The following is a 21018-nucleotide window of genomic DNA, read 5'->3' as shown; positions in this document are numbered from 1 at the left end:
TTTATTACATGACCCACTTGATACGATACCGCAGGCGCTTGTAAGGTGGAATAGGTAGGTTTTATCCTTGCTATATTGCTATAATGAATAATGCGATCGTTGCTTTTTTTAGGCTATATTGGTTGCATCAATGTATAAAGTTACTTGTATTATTGTTATCAGTTCATATCATTTGGTTTTTTTTTTCCAAACTTTTTTAAAATAAAATTAATAATTTCGTATATAAATATGGCATTGGAGTAAATAAGTTTTGTATATTATATATATTAAATACACACAATTTTATTTTTAAAAAACTGTAAGGATCGCGTATGTATATGTTTAAAGTGTACTCAAAATTAAAATTCCGAATTAAAACTATAAGCTTGTACATTTACATTTCGACATTTTATAAAGGCTGACAGTTCCTATGCACTAGAACAACGTTTTCAAATTGATGTAACAAAAGCTAATATTATAGTTAGGTGTGTTCAACGTCCCCTTTTAAATAGTTACAAAACGGTACACACAGATATCTACAATAACTAGGGTGCGTTCGATCTACGTAATAATTACCGCAGCCATTGTGCTGCATATTTACTGATACTTTGTTGATGTGCAGACAAAAATTTAGTGTTGCCGATTATTTGTATAAAATGTTGCCAGAAATTCACGCAGAACGTGATACTTTGACAAATTTGCTACCCTGCTGTCGTGATTGTCATCGCGAACGCACCCCCTACTTTCATCATAAACAAAAAATATATTCACCTAAAATTTTTTTTTTGATTTTACAAAGGTTGTACGATGAAAAAGTTGCAAAAAAAAATGCTTCAGAGTCACTTATTTTGACATATCTATCTCCGTGATAAATGTTGTTATGTCAACGTTGATTCTATATTAATGATATTCTGAGAAAACGATTTTATAGTGAACATGTTTTCTAGTTCGGTTGAGAGCACTTTAAAAGGTTGGTAGGTTTCCCGGATATAATTCAGGCGTCAACGTTTTTTTAGGTACTAATAGGCCTTTCATTTTTAGTTTAGGCTTGTAACGTGAAGGCACAGCGCGGAGGACATAAATAGATATCCAGTGGCAGTGCAGAAAGCTTCGCTTTGGTAAATCCACTAACATATCCTCAGGTATCGTTTATGGATCGGAAGAAGCAGACGCGGGATGTCTTACATTAGGCCAGCCAAACATGATATCGATAATTTAAGCATCAACTAAATAAAACCGCGCTCAAATTTAAACATAACCATTCGAATAGTTTATTTTTTTCAGTAATATTTTCAGCTCAGTTCAAATCAACATATTATACAATATAATAAACTGTTTATTTTTTTAAATAATAATGTAGTCCTAATAAATAATATACTAAATAACATAATTATTTGCTGATTTTTATTTTGAAACTTAAAGTCTAGAATTGATAAATTATATATTTTTAAAGATTTTTCAAATAGTTAAATTAAACATTTTCTAGTAACAAAGATCAGGTTTAAATCCATAAATAAATTTCGCTCCTTTTCATATATATGTATTCATATTTAATTTGTTAGTGATGAAACATTTGAATATATACATCTTTGATCATATATGGGTTAGTTGTGAAATGATATTTAGAGCTTTTGGTACAGAATTATTATATTTCCCACTCAATAAATATAATGATCATCGCTAATTTTATTTAAAATTTTATTAAAAAATTAAATCCGAAATATGTTACATATTTATAGAAAAATATAAAATAAACTTCCTTATAAAGCATTTATAAAATATAATATTTCAATAATTTCTTTTAATTTCCCAGGATTTTCTTCTTTCTTTTTCTGGTTGTTCCTAAGAATTGTAATTATTGGATTTGATTTGGGAAATGATTGGATTCGAAATGAATTTTTGATTACCACAAAGTTTTCTTCAGTTTGAAATCGGTTTCTACTGGACATTCACTTGTTTTATTTTAACGTCAGTGGTATTTGAATCAGAACATAGTAACATCGCAGCTCTCTCTTTTATTTAAGAAAAGTATGTCTGTTGGAAGCTGAATTCAAAATGATAAGTTAAAGGTATAATTCCGTTTGAAATGAGAGAAAATGTATATGATATCTCCAAGGATATTAAATAATATGTTTTTTAATACAAATGAATAATTAAAATATTGTATTAATCTTGATACAAATGTGACACTGAAGAAAGCCCAAATTTAAATTATGTTACAACTAAGGAACAGTTTCGCCTACCATTGTTCTAACAAATCAAATCTGCTAAAATTATATAAATGTAAACGCTCCGCATGAAGTTAATAGATGTGTTTTATTTGGCCAGCACGTTAACCTATTAGAAGACTTAGCAAAAATAATTATATTGGCTTATCAAAAGCTATCTTAGCTAGTATATTGAAATAGAGACTTTGCCTGTTGATTTTTTTTCGTTCACAATAGTTGGGTTTTTGCAAAACCAAAATTACAGATTGTAGATGGAAATTATGTTAAAATTAAGGCATAAACAGAACTTTCGTTTTCAGTTTTTTGTATGTTAATAAAACGTTTACAAATATAAAAATTGAAACTAATCTCTTCATATCAGACATTTTGAAATAAATTAAGTATCAGCTAACTGTTCTTGCACGCACTGCCAGGACAATTCGTACTTAAGCGAAAATATGAAATAAGCTAAGTGCTTTCTATTTGTCAACGATTTAGCTATTAGCTTATGGCGGTCAAATAAAACACGTCTACTATTAATATATAAAGAAAATATATTTAATATAACGTATAATAAGAATTGTTAGCAATATATCTGTTTAAATGGAAGAATGATACTGAATTATATCTAATTGATAATACCTATTTATTCATAAATATAAATGACGATATTACAATTTGCTTGGGCAACAAAAAAAGAGGAAATCGAATTAACTAATGAAACTGATTACCGTATGTTTTTATACTCTCGCAACCTGTTGCTACAGAGTATAATAGTTTTGTTTCCCTAACGGTTGTTTGTATCACCTAAAACTATTCGAGTTAGATATAGAGTTATATATATATATAAATGATCAGGATGAAGAGACGAGTTGAAATCCGGGTGACTGTCTGTAAAACGGTTGGTATTGCTGATGGGCGTAATCGGACCACTGCCACGACCACAAAACTTTGCGTGAATAATGCGTTTAAAGGGTGCCACGTTGTGACTAAAAATGGTCTAAATCGAACCAAAACTGTTCAAGCCCCTAGGTAATGAATATGTGGACCCCAGTGTCTATAGTTAACTTTTTATAAAAAACATCGGTCAATGTGAAGGATATATAATATATTTCATATAATAAAAAAAAAATGAAACCTTCAATAATAGTTTTATGTAAAAAATGGGTTGAATCGGATCAATACTTTCTTTAATATAAGATTTAGCCAACACCTGAAGTAATTTCCCGGCTTTGATCCTTGCAAGTTGCGAGAGTATAAAATGGTCGGTTACACCCGAGCTTCCTTACTTGTTTAAATTTACTTTTCAGCTAAATTTTAAAAATATGATGCAGAAAATGTATATTAAGTTAAATAAAATCATTAGTGTAGTCCGTAAAAGTATGCTATTAAGACTGGAAAACAAAGAAATATGGACAAAAACAATGTACGTTCCAGTAAAATTTAAACGTTGAAAGATAAAAACTCCAACAATGAACTATAAATGGAAAACAACAATGAACTATAAAGCACTAAAATACTTTTTTACTTAATACAAAATATCTATTGTTGTTTTTCTAGGCAGAGGAAGCCGGGCAATCATTCAAATATATATTATATTGATTATGTTCTCCTTTATGTAGTCAAATAGTAGTGAATTTAAAATTTGGTTTAACCATTTTACAGCTTAAAAATAGAAGCTCTAGAATATGTTATAAATATAAATTATCTTATATTAAACGTGTATTCAAGTACTTTCTTATATTTCAAATATTCTTTCATATATACATATTTTACATTTAACAACATTCGTTTAATTTCCTTTTTCATAACAAAGGTGTGAGTTTCGAAGGGAGACTGTAGTGGGTAGTATTATTACTCACTTTGTACCGAAGGTAACTTGTCCTCACTGTGTTTAACTTGCACTACCATTTCCGGAGTCCTTTCGGAATTTGAGTTTATTTGTGAAAGAACGTGTATCAATGTCGCCAAAGAACTATCCGTAATATGTGACAAGCCTAAAAATAAAGTACAAAAGATATGTAGTCTGAAGTCACCGAATTTCAGTAGAGGTCTATATTCTATCCTCTTTTACTTCCATAATCTAACGAATACAATTCCGTTTTATCTCTTAGACTCTGAAGAAAATTAGTAAGATTGCAAGATATGTGCTTTTTATGATATTAGCAATAGATACATTTATATTTGTATATTGTATTTATATAATGCATCTTATACATGTCTACTACAGTAGGGTAGCTGCTGTCTTTAAGTGTTGAGATCTAAAAGACATTCTTCGTACCAGAAAGACTACACCTCCCCGAAACAAAGTATGTGTGTTTGTCACTGAAGAAACTCAAATTCAGATAAGCCCATCAACCCAATTTTTTTTGATATTATGATTTTCAACTATTTTTAATGATTACTCCAATCCTTTGGAACTTCCAAGCACCAAGTAAGGCAAAGTATTATTGACAAAGCCATTTATAACTAATGTTTATTACAGAATCATAATTTATTTTTGTTTTCTTCTAAATGAAATGAGAGAAGATTTCCACAAACGTGTGCGAGGAAGTGCGATATCATCTATATTAAAATATGCGCAGCTCTGCGTTTCCTTACGGTATTTATCAAAAATGTAGTGGAAATGATTTTAACTTTGGGCTGAGCAAATGGTATGGTTGTTACAAAACATGCTTTTAAATATTATGAACACCATATTTGTGCGCTGAGGATAAAACACCAATGACTTAAGAGAAGCAAAACGCTTCAAAAATTTAATTTTACTTAAAAAGTATATTCCTAGGAGTAGTAGATTGTATCTACTCTTTATGTTCAAAGCACTTCCCACGATCCCTTAATTTTATTTTTACTGTTTCCAAATTGTGTTCAGTCCAGTATTCGGGATTTTACTACACGAGCTCAACAAATTTTTCACCCTTCTATGTATTTGTACATGATAACTGATTAAAATAGTTTAAAATTATTAATAAAATAGTTCAAATAGCTAGTTTTCCATTTTCGAATAATATTTTTACTAAATAAATTCATTAATATTTAACTACAACCGCTTAGTGAAATTTTTTGATACTCTAGTCAACCCCACTGGCACAGAATTGACAGCAATTCAACTTTAGATCAACCCAACTTTTTTTAACCTAAAAAAATTAAGATTTGATAGATCATTAAACAGCTTTAAATTTGTAAATAAAAAATCAAAACAATTCAGTTCAGGGGGGTTACTCTGTAAGGCGATAAGTGCATGCGTTTTTTTCCTTCGCAATGTCGGCACTCTGTATTGCGTAAGTGAGTGTCAAACTGTGCGTTTAACGAATTCTTGATTCGTTTTCCAACTGGCAAACGCAACGGAGTAACAATGTTAGTTCGTAGCGCCTAATTGTAGATTAATTTAACCGAAATAATTTCTTTTATTAGGGCAAGATGAAAACCTACAAATACAAAAAAAATTTATTTTGAAAAAAATAAACAAAACAAAATTTGCAACATTAGAACTAAACAAGCAAATGTCAGAAATTGAACAACGCGATAATAATCATATTGAATTTTCATTATATTTTTCATATAGAGTAATAATGCGAATTTAGTTCAATGACATTGAAGTCTGATAGTTAATTTTTTAATATCCAGTTTATAATTATATATACATTTAATATAATCCACATTATTCATAATCCATATTTACACCTCTTATATTTACAAATTTTCACAACTAATTTAAAACACTACGCAAATTGAATAATGTACGTTCGTTTATTATTTACACTTCTTTATTGTTGATTTTGTTTTCATATTCATACGTTTCGGCCTGTAGTGATAAGTATTGTGTAATGGAAATGTGTCAACGCAAAAACCGTACTGTTTACAATGCGATTGTGTTAGAGAGTACCGATTGCCCTTCGCAACGACTTTTAGAGTAACACTCCCGTTATTGCTTGTGAAAAGGTGAAAAAATATTAAAAATAGACATTACTTTTCATTTATTTTGCGATGACAATCATGTTTAGCCAAAATTGATGTGCTGCGCATAATAAAAAAAAAACTTTCGAGATCAGTCAAATCCATTGAAACTTCTTAACACCAAGTAAGCCACAGTTTTAATGACAAATAAATTGTTTTTGAATAATGTTTGTTGCAGATTATAAGTTAACTTATTTTCGTTTCAAAGAGGAGTCAGTTTTTTTTTTTTGCTAAATGAGATGAGTGAACATTACTACAAACACTCCGTTTCCTAGCTGCCCATAGTTATCAATTATTAAATGATTTTAACTTTGGAACACAGACTACGATATCTATGGTTGTTAATAAGGTTTTTAATATTAAAAACACCGTATTTGTGCATAGTAGAAGAAATAATAGTTCAAAAATACTAAAAAAATAACACGCTTTAAAGGAATTTTTACACCTCCTCCTATAAAGAAAGCTCTACCCTACCATCGTGTTTGTAGAATTTAATGCTTATGGCGCATTTATTTCGTCAGCTATCGCACTTTTAGTATATGTTAAATAACTGTTATATGGGGAGTGGGCGTGGTATTGTCTGATTTTGGCCATTTTCACAGCGTATGAAAAAGGACTTTATTGGTTGAATTAGCTTTAGTGGTTTAGAAGATATATACAAAATAATGGGAAACTGTTATCAAATTATTGCATTTTCATCGGTCCTTGACGCATCTGCAAAGTTTCAAGTTGATCAGACTTCTGGAAACCGGTAAAATTTTGATGGAATCTTAGACCATTACATACATACAACCCAAGCTAATAAAAGCGTATTAATAATAAAACAAATGAAAAAGATTTGTTTATATTTACAAAGTTTAACTATTCAAGAATATGTCTAAAGAGGATTTTTCAAAATTCAAATTATTTTCTGAGATGTAGGAATTTTGTGAACCCGAACTTGCTGACTTAAGCCTCGAAAATCTTTACGTGTAACTTTAAACTTATTTTTCTCGAAACGATACCCACGATATCTAAGGTTCTACTAAACCGATTTTTAGAGAGTGCAGGGGGTGCCATTTCGTGAAAAAATTTGTCCAACTTTTCCGTAAAACCAGACATTGTGACAGAATTCTAGATTAATATATTTTTTTGGTTTTATATAGCTAGGAGGGTGGAAATAGTGGGTATAGTCACGTGACAATTTTTTGATCATCAGCTGCTAATTTTTGGTATTTCTAACATTTTTATTTTTTCCTGCATTTTTGTAATGTTAACAAATAGCTAATAAAAAATTGATGGTAAAAATATTAATTGCCTTGTTTTGACGACACTTCAAAAATTACCTGAAAGTCATGCCTCTATACTATAATACCCCTTTAATTATATTTTAACTGTTTCCAAATTGTAGTCCAGCTTCGGAGTTTTCTCCAGAGACTTTTTTTTACCCATTTTCTATTAATATTACGTAAATAAACGCAGTGATGTTCAACTACAAATGCTTGGTAGCAGTTGAAATTTTTTCATACTCTAGGTAACCCCACTGACACAGAGTTGAAAACCGAAATACCACCGAAATTTTGTTTGACCGGTTGAGTTGATATCGATAATACCGAATTTAAAAACGGTAATAAGGAAGTTTGAGAATAAAACTTTGCACAAATAGGGCCTTCAAAAACGAAAAAAAAAAAAAACAATTGCAAATTTTTTTTTGCTGCTCATCCATTTCGGCAAGCCAGCGCCGAATAGCCCAGCAGCAGATATCATAGACAGCCATGTTGAACGTGAACTTCGGTTCGATATAACTTCTTTGCTTACGAATGCAATGTGTAACATAAAGAAGTATTCATTCAGTAACTGAAGTTTTAAGACCATGCAAAATTATTATCGGCAGGATTCTCTGAACAATTGCTAGACATTGGCAATTATACTAATCACCCCTGGCTTTGTGAGCGAGGTTTTTAAGTCTCAACAATTAAGATGTTAACGCAATCAAAGTCATCAAAAAACTTAACAGTCATTGCCTGGTAATGAAATTACATTACATTGTCAACTATCCTGTAGTTTTAAAATTCACTAGTATGTTTGGAATGTAACTGCATAATTTGCGATTGAAGCTTGGCTACGAAATTTGTAGGCTCTGAAACTGTGTAATGTCACAAGACTGGTCATAAAAAAATTAAACGCCGCCATTTTTTTATCTACGGCGAATCTGGCCTTCTGCAGCAGTATGGGACTGTTTTTAAGGTGTTAATCACGATTTTCAAATATCTAGTTGTAGCACGGTAACGATAACAAATTCTCGTTTTTCTCAAAACTATGTGCTTTAAATCGGTGACCACAATAACTGAAAAACCGCTGAGCTGATTTGTCCCAAATTTTTACACAAGCTCAACAAATACATTTTGTTGTCGTCGATCGAAGAATTTTTAAATAAAATTAAAAATTATTATTTTAATCAAGAATTTAATACGAATTTTTTCATGAATATTAAATTATTGTCTTAAGAAGCTCCCATGTGAAAAAGTGATATTTTTCTAATTCCTTCGATCCACGACAACATCTTTTCATAAACTAACAGAATCCATTTTTTTTTTTTGATTTCGGATGATTCTTAAAGGAGTTATGTTTGTCACCGCGAGACACATTTTTTTCGATGACCTTTGGGAGATTGCATATAAAGGATAGAAAAATAAATATTTTTAAATACAAAATTTTTTTTAAACTCATTAAAAGATGTTTAATATAGAAATACTTATATTTAAAATAAAAAAAATACTTAAAATAAAAACCCAAAAACTGCATTTTTCCGACCGCCTGTTGTTTTTGTTTTTTTTTTTCAAGCGCCGTTCCTACGACGGTCGAATCTAAGTAACCGGAACAGACCCGGATTTTTATCCGGCCAAGAACTGTCAGCTCGGCACCATTCCTCGAAATTACTTCAGGAATGTTTTCTGTCGCTACAACAATAACAACTCTTTTTAAGCGCCGTCAGAGATCACGAGTAACTCGAAAAATGTTATAAAAATATTAAATATTTATTTTAAAAAAATTTAATCAAAACGGTCCAGTTTTTTGTTACTTATATAACTGTTTTTGAAATATTTGAATTTACATGGCAACGTCTGACGGGTCAGCTAGTTTTCTTATATTTCTTCGACTATAGAAGTTCAAAATAGCAGAATTTTTAAATAGTGATCATATGTAATTTGAGTATTTAAATGAATATATCAAAACTTGTGGATGTGATTTCACAATCAGTGGACTAAATGTGTGTCTCGTTCTGAATTATTTTTATATCATGAGTGACACATAGTCCTATAGAACTGTTACCTACATTGTATATTATTTCCACTATTGGCCAACAATTGAGGCAATATCTTTTGAATATGCTGTTGTTGCAGAGCCTGTTGTTCTTGGTTGGTACTACCGCACGCAGTTGTAGAAGTTACAGCTGTTTGGTTTGAAAATTGACCCATTTGAATAGACGGTTGTGATTGAGCCTGTTGTTGCTGCATGGCCACTTGTGAATGAATGTTCTGTGGAAGCGGTTGGGTTTGGTTTATTCCTACTGCGTAGGCTGATTGTATATTCGTCATAGGTTTTACTTCATTTATTTGGTGCAGAAAGTTTCCTGCTCCCAAATTTAGAAACCCGTGCTGGGAAGTTGTTGGCTGTACATATAACACCTGAGGTTGTGTTTCTCCAGCTATAATAAATATAATTAAAGAAAAGTTTACTAAAAACGGTGAAGCACGGTGTACATATCAAACTAGCAGAAAAGTTCTGGATGTATTTTCTTTTTCAAATACATATGATATACTAACCGCAAATGCTTGATGCATTAAATATTTTTATGAACAATTACACAGTACAACATACATTTTCCCGCAGCGATGAGATAGTAATTTTCGGAAAGAGGTCATTGTCCTGATCATTTTATCCGAAGAAAGTAATAGACTGCTACTTCTTAGTTTTTTGTTACACACAGTTGAAGTTTGAAGGTCTACGGAGTGGTTTAAAAATAATTTTTTGGGTTTATTCTTTATAAAAATATAATAATGAAATGCTTTTGCAAATATCTAGATATTTTTGGTTATGTTTGCGGAAGATATACTCTACATATTGAAAAAATAAAAATAATGTATAGTTTAGAAGAAGCGTATACATTGTATTTGGTGCGGGTTGTTAAAATTTAAACACATACTGGACACCACATTGTGTGTAAATCATGCCAAAGTGCTTTGTTAGGATGGTATAAAGTAGAAAAAAGAAGTTTAGATTTGTGACGAACGATCTGCTTTCGACTATATGAAAAAGGATGTAGAGGAATTTTTAGGCAAGAAACGTGTGCAAAACTATGAAGAATATGTGGAAGCTATGCACCACATGCAATATATGTGAAGATGTCCCTAAAATTCATTTTCTTGATTCTCATCTAAATTTCTTCGCGGAAAACTTGGGAGCCGTGTCAGATGAGCACGGCGAGAGATTCCACCAGGAAATAAAAACAGTGGAAGCACAATTTAAAGGAAATATAAATAAAAAAAATTCCGTGGAATTGATCCTGCTGAACATTCCAGAAAACGAGAATACGGAACATATACTTAATATGCACTTAAATCTATTATATAAAATATATATTATCCTTCCTGACGCTATAACTCCAGAACGCACGAACCGATTTCCACGGTTTTGTATTCGTTGGAAAGGTCTCGGGCTCCGTGAGGTTTATAGCAAAGAAAATTCAGGAAATATTTTAACAGAAAGGCGGGAAAATCTTTTTTCACATACAGCGCCATCTGTGATACATAGCATGTACTACAAACCAATATTTTAAGTAGATGGCGCCGGTGCGTGATACATTGTTTGACAGCTACTCATTGTTCTCTGCTCAATTAATTTCATGTGACAAACCGGTATTGTGTTCACTGTGAAATTGTGAAAAATAAGTTATTCGTTCATTACAATTGGAACTAACATTTCAATTGGAAACCATCAAATCAATCACGTGTATTGTGCAAATTTTTATTCAATTTCAACAACAGGCATTTGTCTTTAAGGTGGTAAGTTGAACTGTATAAATTATGTGGAGCGTGCATTTGAGGTTAAATTCACCACTCTATCCATAGTCCAAAATGCCTAGAGGACGACGTGCCAACATCGGCCGCCGCACAAGCATGCAAGCCAGCAACACGTGTGATTGAGACAACGCGTGAGCACACGAAGATCATTGGCATCATACAATCGCTTGGCATTCCAATCTGATCCCACTGCGAACTACAGTGATGATGCAAACTTAGATATTGGACCAATGACGACTATATGCCGATATTGCAATGCGTTAAAGTTCAAAAGAGAAGCGGCTGGATTGTGCTGCGCAAGTGGAAAAGTCAAACTGGATCCATTACTTACACCACCACAGCCACTGAAACCATTGTTCGATGGAAGTGATCCCGATTCCAGCCATTTTCTTCAACACATCCTTGAATACAATAACTGCTTTCGCATGACAAAAAAAAAACACCATCACACGATCATAAGTTACACCGTATTCTTCAACAAATGATTGTTTGCAATTACAGATACAAGGACAAATATATCATTTGCATGGTTCAATGGTGCCAACACCAGATGAACCGCATAAATTTCTGCAAATATATTTCATTTCGTCGATGGTCGATCAGCTGAATGAGCGGTGCAATATACAGGGAACACAACAGTTAAAGAGACGAATTATTGAACAGTTACAAGCATTTTTTCACGCTAATAATGCTGTGGTTAATATGTTCAAAACAGCATTGGAACGAATGCCATCGGATACGCACAAATTTGTCAAAATGCTGATTGTACCCCAACAGGTAAACATGTGCGAAGATTCAATGCACCCACCGTTAATGATGTTGCTGCAATTATTGTTGACAGGCAGACGTTGCCAGTAATTCCCCGTGCAACGGATGCAGATGAATTGAATGCTTGCCTGAAGGCATCACCTTTATGGACCACTAATATGAGAGTTCAACTTCAAAATGATCGAATTGCTGCACAATTTTCCAAACAATTGTTAGCTGTTGGAAATGGAAAAGTCAGAGTTGATGCGACATCTGGATTAATTACTCTTACCAACGACTTTTGCCGATTTGTAGACTCTCAATTAGCTATTTTTGAAAATGTTTTCCAAACCATTAGTGCGAATTATCAGAATTATGCTTGGTTAAGTCAACGAGCAATTCTTGCCGCAAAGAATAATGATGCACAGGCACTGAGTTTCACCATTCAATCAAAAATTGCTGGCGATTTGGTGACATACAATTCCGTTGATTCCATAACAAATCCCGATGATGTAGTAAATTATCCAACGGAGTTTTTGAACTCTCTGGAGTTACCAGGATTTCCACCACATAACTTGCAACTCAAAGTTGGTACAGTTATTATGATATTGCGTAATTTGAATCCGCCGCGACTTTGCAACGGTACTCGATTTTCGGTAAAAAGACTTATGCCGAATTTGATTGAAGCAACCATTATTAACGGAAAGTACGCAGGTGAAAATGTATATATTTCGACTGATCTTCCGTTTGACTTCAAACGATTGCAATTTCCAGTTCGCCTTGCGTTCGCAATGACAATTAACAAGTCGCATGGCCAATCGCTTAGTGTTTGCGGGATAAATTTAGAAAATCATTGTTTTTCACATGGGCAGTTATACGTTGCGTGTTCACGAGTTGGGAAACCATCCGCTTTGTTTGTGTTAACGTCAGACCAAAAAACAAAAAATGTGGTTTTCCAAAGAGCACTTCAATGAAACGGATAATTTGCGGACACGTATAACGCTTCGATTCAGTATTTACTTTGGATCCACTTTCATTTACTTAGAGAAGTTCAACTAAATAACACTTCATTTTTCATTTCAAATGAAATAAAATTTTTCCTTTCCAAATATAAAACAAAAAAAAAATGTTCTTCATCTTTTAATCACCAAACGAAATATTACATAAAACAAAGCCATCTGGTGGCGAAACGGGGTTCGCCAGGTTTGCTAGTCTTTTATAAATTAAAAATTTATTTCAATTAAAAGTAAAATTTGAAATAATATGTAAATGTTGTGTTATTTTAGGTGTTGTATATATTTAAGTGTGAAATTGTGGTCTAAAAGTTTTGTTGTACAAGAGCCTCCCTAATTTTTCATTAGGAACATTTTTGCTGAACATTGTTTAGGTTTTAGATCAACCATTTAACCTGTAGATGGCGTTCAATTGATTTTTTACTTTTTTTGTACGGTGGCGCCCTCTAAATTGTCTACAATTTTAAATTAGACCCAAAATTCGAATTCCTTGAGCTTAAAAACCCCCGGTACGAAGTTTAATTCAAAACGCTACACAAAAACCAAGGTTTACAATATTTTATTGATGATTAAACCACTCCGTAGACCTTAAAACTTTAACTGTGTGTAACAAAACCCTTAGACCTAGCAGTCTATTACTTTCTTCGGATAAAATGATCAGGACAATGACCTCTTTCCGAAAATTACTATCTCATCGCCGCTGAAAAAATTGTCGTAATTTGTTGTACTGTGTTATCAAAACAATGATCGTACAGATACCCATTTATACAACCTAAAGTTATATACATATGTGAATGCGCTGATGCCTCGGTGGTACATTAGTTCGTACAAAGTAACATTATAAAGATGTACTCTTCCTTTCACAAATTTGAAAAGAACGGATAACGCTGACGCCTGCACTTATAGTGCTAAGCCCTAGAATAAGTAACTATTCGTGACTTATCAAAGGAAAAGTTTTGTTTTTGTTTAGTCTTTATACACAATGCATTTCTAGCAGCTCAATCTTTGAAACACGTACTCTATTATATCATATAAAGATAAGCTTATACTTACATTGACGCAACGCTTTTTGAAATTTTTCGTACTCAACATAGTGCTTCAAACGCAGTTCGTCTTCTTCAATCAGTTGACGTTGTCTTAGTAACAGTAGTCGCTGATGTTGATTAGTTCTTAGTCGCAAATTACACAGCTGATTTACCAAAGAGTCTAAGTTGTGTTTGATATCCTACAGTGAAAAACCAGACCGATTCATGCCCACCCGAAATAATGAAATGATCTAATCGTTCTTACAGATTGAATTACAGTAGGTAGTAATTGTGGATGAGTAGCGGCAAGTGAAACAGGCTCTTCATTTGACACAGGCATAAGCACAGGGGTGTCTGAAACTTGAAATTAATAATAAAAATATTTGTGTATAATGAATAGATATATAAATATATAATAACATATGCTTATTAGAATAGACATTTTCAGTATATGCTTTATAACCCCAATAGTCATGAAAAAAATATTTGTATAATATGAAAGAAGGATTTGCTGGATGAAGAATAATAAAATGAGACATCGGTTAAAACAAAAAATATATAAAATCGGACACATACTTTCGCCACTCGGATAAGACGTCTGCGATTGTTGGGTCACGACAATATGCTGTTGGTTCGTTTGTTGCATTAGATTATGGGATTGCTGCTGCGGGGGCCTAGTAACGGATGGTGGCTGCAGCTGAATTAGATTTTGGCCTTGTAGTTGACTTTGTATCTGCTGTTGAATCGGAGTGTGTTGCTGGTTTTGAACTTGTATTTTTTGAGTTTGCTGTTGGTTTTGAAATGTTTGCTGATTCTGAACTGGTTGCTGGTTATGAACCTGTTGGTTTTGAAGCTGCGGTTGGTTAGTAACTTGTAACTGAACTGGTTGTTGATTCTTAGTTTGCTGGTTTTGAACATGGGGATGATTTTGTATTTGAACATTCTGAACGTGTGAATTTACAACGGGCAGCTGTATATGTTTTTGCTGGGTTTGAGTATGTTGGGAAAGTTGTTGTTGCTGTTGTTGCAAAATTGTAGATTGCTGCTGATGCGGTATACTTGGTTGGTTAACCTGTGACGTATGTTGTTGAATAACTTGCTGCTGTGCTATATTTGGTTGTACTTGATTGATTTGGGGAAGCAGATGCGGTGGTTGTAGTGTTGGGGTAGCTGACCGCTTCTGCAATAGTAACTGTTGCAAAAATTGTTGTTGTTGTAATACCTGAGTAGTAATGTGAGTCTGTGTATATAACTGAGTAGGCTGTACATTTTGTGTCGGATTATTTTGTTGTAACGATTGTGGATAAATAAGTGGTTGATTGGGATTAGCATTATTTATAGCAATATATTGACCAGGAATGTGAGTAATTTCGGTTGGTGTATTTACTAGACTGTTCTTAGCTTGATTTAATGTGTGTTGGGCGATTGCCTGCAAATCGATACGTAGTTTTTGTGGTTCCGCATTAATCGGTGGAGTCGTCGGTACATCAGATAAATTCCCATTACCTATACCGCCTCCACTTTTCTGTTCTTGCACTCTGCTAACACTGAAACGCGATATTTTTCTCGAATTACGTTGGTCCTCTGATACTTTAGTATTTGTACATTGGACTGGTGTGACGGCTTTTATCTAATTCAAACACACAAAATACAAGAAGGTATATGCATACATTATTCGATTTCTAAAAATTACATTCGATGCGAATAATAAAGCCTTTATAGCTATATAAAGATGAAATGAAGATTACGCACCTTTATGGTATTAATATTAAAAGTATAATTTCGAGATATTGTTTTACTCAAAGCTAATTCAAGATTGCTTTCTTATAATTTACCTATCACATTAAATCATATCGTACGATATTCTATTAGAACACAAACTCTTGTTGCACGAATTATTGATTTAAATTGCAATATGTATACACCATATATCATAAACATCAAAAAATTAGAGTTATAAATGGTATAGAAGTTTTATTATACAACGATTCATATGCGCATTGGAATGCTAAGAATAATATATTTAAAAAAAAATCTACCTCATCTGCCACGTCGATATGTCGTAGAGCAGCCAGTTTTTTCTCCAAATCTGCTAATGAACTTTTGCTAAGTCCACCAGCTTGGCGATGGCCTGTATTAAAGTCGATATATCCAGCGCCGGCACTTATACTTGATGCACTACCACCTGCACCGCCAACTAATTAACAGAACTGTAGAAAATCAATTTAACTGTATCTATTTTACTTTACCTTCGGAGTTTGGATCTATAGGAGTGTGAGCCGATGTGCACGAAGCAGCACCACTACTAGTGAGTACATTAGTGCCAGGAACTTGGTACGAGGATTCCAATCCTTCAATTACATTTGTTGTAAGATGCTGGAAGTCGGAACCTCCACTTATATCAAGCGATGTGCGACGAGAGTTGTACACAGATGAACCACGAGCAGAATTTAAAAACCCTGTGGGAGTACTTTGACCAAGTGATTGCGCAGATGTTATAGGCGAAGGCTTATTTATCTGTATGAAGCGAAATGATTACAGATGTTTAAGTCATTCTATACCAAATTTCAAAACAGAATAAGTATATATATAAAAAGAGAGATATGCTTTAATGATGGAATGGAAAAACAAAATTAAAACAATAAAATGGAATGGAACGTCAACCAATATTTTTACCGAAAACTTATTTTTTAAATGTTTACCCTATTATATTTTTGATGTTTCTTGAGTCAGTAATTACTTTACAACCTTCTATAACTAGACATTAATAATATTCAAGCATAACAACTTATATATCAGTGGTGAAATTAGTTAAAATTTTTTTTACACATAACAGAAACAGAAAAATTAAAAACATTATATGAATGGTTATTCAGAACTCCAACACTTTTTACTACCTCGTCTTGATGTTGTTGCTGTGAGGGCGTTGGTGCCGTTGATAGCGCCGTAATATGTGGTTGCGTCGTTGACTGCTGGCTGATTTGATTTTGATCTGTAGTGTTATTAAGTGAAGCTACAACAGAATTAGCAAAAGCATGAGCGTGTGTTATATTTTCTAATTCTATTTTCAATTGCTCCAAAGTGTTATTTGAACCAACGGCTGATAATATTGACGGAGTAGTAACGGTATTGGTAAATGCCAAAGATATTGGTGCTGCAGTTATCAAAACTGAGGTACTTAGATTCGACAAAGCATCATTACTTGCCTCTGTCACAATTGCACTATCACTTAAATCCAGAATAACACTTTGATTATCATCTTTAATTTCAGTGGAGGAATTTGGAACTCTATCTCTTGAGTCTCCTATCCCCTCATCGGTTTTCATGAGCATAGATGTAAGATCCTTTGGGTTGGCTTGTGATGTTGTAGTTACTTCCAATGTTCCATCCCCACAGGACGTAATAACAGGATTCACAAGAAAACGTGATATCTTTCTAGCTGCAGGCACCACAGGCACCGGAGGCGTAACTGCTGTAGCACCAATGATTTTTTGTCCTTGATCATTAATATTATCAAGGCTCAGTTCCATGTCATTACTCTTATTTGAGGTTTGTATGTATGTTGCTCGTTCTGCTTCAGTAAATTGTCCTGTGGCATTAGATGTTTCATCAGAGTTTGTTTGATTTTCCGGTGTTTCTAAAGAAGAAACGGCATTTGCTGTAGCAGTGGTAACTAAAGTATTAGGCACTCCAGCATTTGCTATCGGCTGAGGGGACGAAGTTAAAATCTCTCTACATATCTCCACTTCATTACTGGCATCATTTGGTGGGTTTTCCATTGTGAAAGCCGATGTTGACGACGTAATTGTGTTATCAGGAGTATAATCAGACGATAGGGATGTGTATTCAGATGCTGTACTTGTTTTTCGAGACGCCGATCCAGATCCTATTACATTGTCACTACTGTTGTTGGCGGTATCTGATGTTGTAGTAGATGAAGACATAGATGCCGTTGTAGCAGTAACGATTGTGGCCAAATTAGAATTTCCCGAACTTATTATCGCTCCTGACGAAAATGCTGTGTCTTGATCTGCCGGTCGTCCGTTCGAAATTTCCAAACTTGTCTTCGTTGATGGCATGGTATTGGTTTTAGCAACTACGAAAGAGCCAATATTTGTGGAAAGTGGCTCAGCAGTCAGTATAGTAGGTTCAAACATTTTAGACATATCACTTGAAGTCTCATCACGCTGATTAATCAGAAAATTTCACAAAGTTAAAAATGTATATAAATAGTTAAAAAAAAAAGAAAAAACAAAAGTGTGTAATTATAGATCAACTAAATACACTATTCAATATATATTATTACTGGGAGCAAATAAAAAATTAATCTTATTTTAACAATAAAAATACTTTTGACAAATTATTTTTAGATATAAACCAAGCCAAAAAAGATATTGCATAAAATTTAAGTTTAAAAAAATCGTTTCACCATGTCTGACTAACAGTTTATTGAGAAGAAATAAAAGTATAATTTGTATTACTATTGTAAGCACAAGACATAACCAAACCAAAACCAATTTGCTTAATTAACATGTTATTCGTATCACATTAGTAATAAGTGCTAAAATTCATATTCTAACCAATATAACCAAAATCACAAAATATGTTAACAAAAATCTGCAAAGTTTTTTTTAATAAAAAAGTTCTCAGAAAAAAACAATTTATTACTAGTTGAAAAAATCTAAAAGAAAAGTATTATTGATTTAGTGTTTGATATAACCTTACTTCTGGTTAAGATTCTGATGACTTACACATATATGTTTTATAAAATTCAAAATTGGCTTTTTAATTAAGTGAGGTCGGTCTGAGGAAACAAATCCAAATAGTAAATCTATCTAGAGAAAATAAAGGGGAACAGTTTAAAAAACGAAATGCTAATAATGTTATCTAGCCTAGACTTTTTTTAATGGTAAAAGTGAAAGTTCATTTCAATTCAGAGTAAATATATGTTGACGGCATATACGGGGAAATATACAATAAATAATATATATTTACATTTTGCTAAAACTTTACTATGAAAAAAAAAATTACACAATTGCTGATGTGATACTTTTTCAAATAATAAAAAATTTTAATAATATTTGTAAAATTAAAAAATTAATCATTTATAGGCACAGTAAAAAAAAAAAAACAAGTGAGGTAGAGCTTAGTTCGTTCGGGTATAACCGAACATTTTATACTTTCGCAATTATAAGGATAAAATTCGGGGAAATACTTTGAGGTGCTGGAAAAAATTTATATTATAACAAGTAAGGAAGGGCTAAATTCGGATGTAACCGAACATTTTATACTCTCGCAAAGTTAAATGGTATACTCGTTGGAGATATCTTTGTGGATTGACTGATATTTTCGGTAGAAGGTCAACTATAGGCACTGGGGTCCACATATTTAGTACTTAGGAGCTTGAACAGTTTTGGTTCGATTAAGACAATTTTTGGCCACAAGGTGGCATACTTTAAACGCATTATTCACGCAAAGTTTTACCCCGATACAATCATTGTTGCTTGATTTGCATACTGGAAAGTGAATGAATCAAATAGAATTTAAAATGGTGTTATATGGGAAATAGGCGTGGTTGTAATCCGATTTCGCCCATTTTTGCACTATAACATAGAGATATAAAAAGAATGTTATGTACCGAATTTGGTTGAAATTGGTTAAGCAGATCTCAAGGTATGGGTTTTCACATAAAAGTGGGCTGTTCCACGCCCGCTGCCTAATTTTGAACGCGGTTCCTATAAAATCATCTCATACCATCCCAGAGATAAAATTTAATGTCTCTGGCGTGTTTAGTGCTTGATTCATCGCGCTTTTAGTAGTTTTTAACAGTACCGTTATATGGGGAGTGGGCGGAGTTGCCACCCGATTTCAACTATTTTCACACTGTAGGTAGAGGGTTATAAAAACATTTGCTTCCAGTGAATTTTGTTATTATAGCTTTAGCGGTTTAGGAGATATGCACATTAAACCTATTAGGGGCGGGACCACGCCCACTTAAAAAAAATTTAACTGCAGATGCCCCTCCCTAATGTGATCCTGTGTACCAAATAACAGTCTTGTATCTTGTTTTGGAGCTTAGTTATGGCAATTTATTTGTTTTTGATTAATGTCGTTTTGTGGGCGTGGCTGTGGTCCGATTACACCCATCTGCAATTCCAACCGTCTCACGTCTACCAAGTTTCATAAAGATATCTCAATTTTTACTCAAGTTAGAGCTTGCACGGACGGACGGACGGACAGACAGTCACCCGGATTTCAACTCGTCTCTTCATCCTGATCATTTATATATACATAACCCTATATCTAACTCGATTAGTTTTAGGTGATACAAACAACCGTTAGGTGAACAAAACTATTATACTCTGTAGCAACAGGTTGCGAGAGTATAAAAAGTAATGGCTTATTTGATGAAATCATGAGTGGATTACAATCATATTTGGATTCTTCTTAACTTACAGTGATGTGCGATAAAATGAAGCCACACAATCGTTGATAATATTCTATGAACTAACGGTAGATCAATAATAACATCGTCTTTGAATATTATACAAGTATTTCTGAAGTCAATTGCGAGTTAATTTTTTGCAAATCAGTGAAAGTGTGCTATTGACTGTGCAATGACGTGTGCGTTAAAATAGAGCCAAACGATAAAATTAAACATTTTGCAAAGCGAAAAAACTTTCATTTGATAAAATTTTCAACAAAACGTGAGTAACGGGTTTTAATTTTATACATTTAAGTTGTTGTTTCATACAAATTAGGTATAAAAATGGGAAGAGCCAAGCACTGCAGTCCTGAATGCGGAAAACTGATAAAAACTTTGAGTTTACAATCAAAAAGCCAAAGGGAAATAGCTCGAATAGTTGGTTGCTAAACAAAAATAATTGAGAATGCAATATATTATAAAGAACAAGTAAGGAAGGGCTAAGTTCGGATGTAAGCGAACATTTTATACTCTCGCAAAGTCAAATAGTATACTTGTTTGAGATTTCTTTGTGGATTGACTGATATTTTCGGTACAAGGTCA

The 21018-nt window shown here is 33.0% G+C and overlaps 2 protein-coding genes and 1 long non-coding RNA gene across 14 annotated transcripts in view; 2 read left to right on the top strand and 1 right to left on the bottom strand.

The window, feature by feature from the left end:
* The window catches only part of LOC106623134 (fatty acyl-CoA reductase wat), a 21947-nt gene extending 21584 nt beyond the window's left edge, over nt 1-363 (top strand). For all 6 annotated transcript variants that reach the window (XM_070112334.1, XM_014242538.3, XM_014242539.3 and 3 more), the window contains 2 exons: nt 1-54; nt 113-363. The exon at nt 1-54 is cut by the window's left edge and continues 204 nt beyond it. In XM_070112334.1, the coding sequence (XP_069968435.1) occupies nt 1-54; nt 113-200 (142 nt within the window). In that variant the 3' untranslated portion in view covers nt 201-363. The remainder of the gene's footprint in view (nt 55-112) is intronic.
* An 863-nt stretch (nt 364-1226) lies between these two features.
* Wnk (Wnk kinase) overlaps nt 1227-21018 on the bottom strand; it is a 42865-nt gene continuing 23073 nt past the window's right edge. For 3 of the 7 annotated variants that reach the window (XM_070112327.1, XM_070112330.1, XM_070112328.1), the window contains 9 exons: nt 16889-18178; nt 16241-16508; nt 16031-16188; nt 14568-15621; nt 14257-14351; nt 14020-14191; nt 9460-9831; nt 4049-4183; nt 1227-2023 (listed from right to left, as the gene is read on the bottom strand). In XM_070112327.1, the coding sequence (XP_069968428.1) occupies nt 1995-2023; nt 4049-4183; nt 9460-9831; nt 14020-14191; nt 14257-14351; nt 14568-15621; nt 16031-16188; nt 16241-16508; nt 16889-18178 (3573 nt within the window). In that variant the 3' untranslated portion in view covers nt 1227-1994. The remainder of the gene's footprint in view (nt 2024-4048; nt 4184-9459; nt 9832-14019; nt 14192-14256; nt 14352-14567; nt 15622-16030; nt 16189-16240; nt 16509-16888; nt 18179-21018) is intronic. The other 4 variants (XM_070112331.1, XM_070112332.1, XR_011397232.1 and 1 more) reach the window with 3 other exon arrangements.
* LOC138857981 (uncharacterized) lies at nt 10862-12131 on the top strand. The gene is made up of 2 exons (XR_011397235.1): nt 10862-11188; nt 11255-12131. It is a non-coding gene; the product is annotated as an uncharacterized lncRNA (long non-coding RNA).

This window comes from Bactrocera oleae, chromosome X, assembly GCF_042242935.1.
Source record: "Bactrocera oleae isolate idBacOlea1 chromosome X, idBacOlea1, whole genome shotgun sequence".
Lineage (NCBI taxonomy): Eukaryota > Metazoa > Arthropoda > Insecta > Diptera > Tephritidae > Bactrocera > Bactrocera oleae.
The sequence above is the reverse complement of the archived record's forward strand: the minus strand, read 5'-3'. Positions and strand labels throughout refer to the sequence as shown.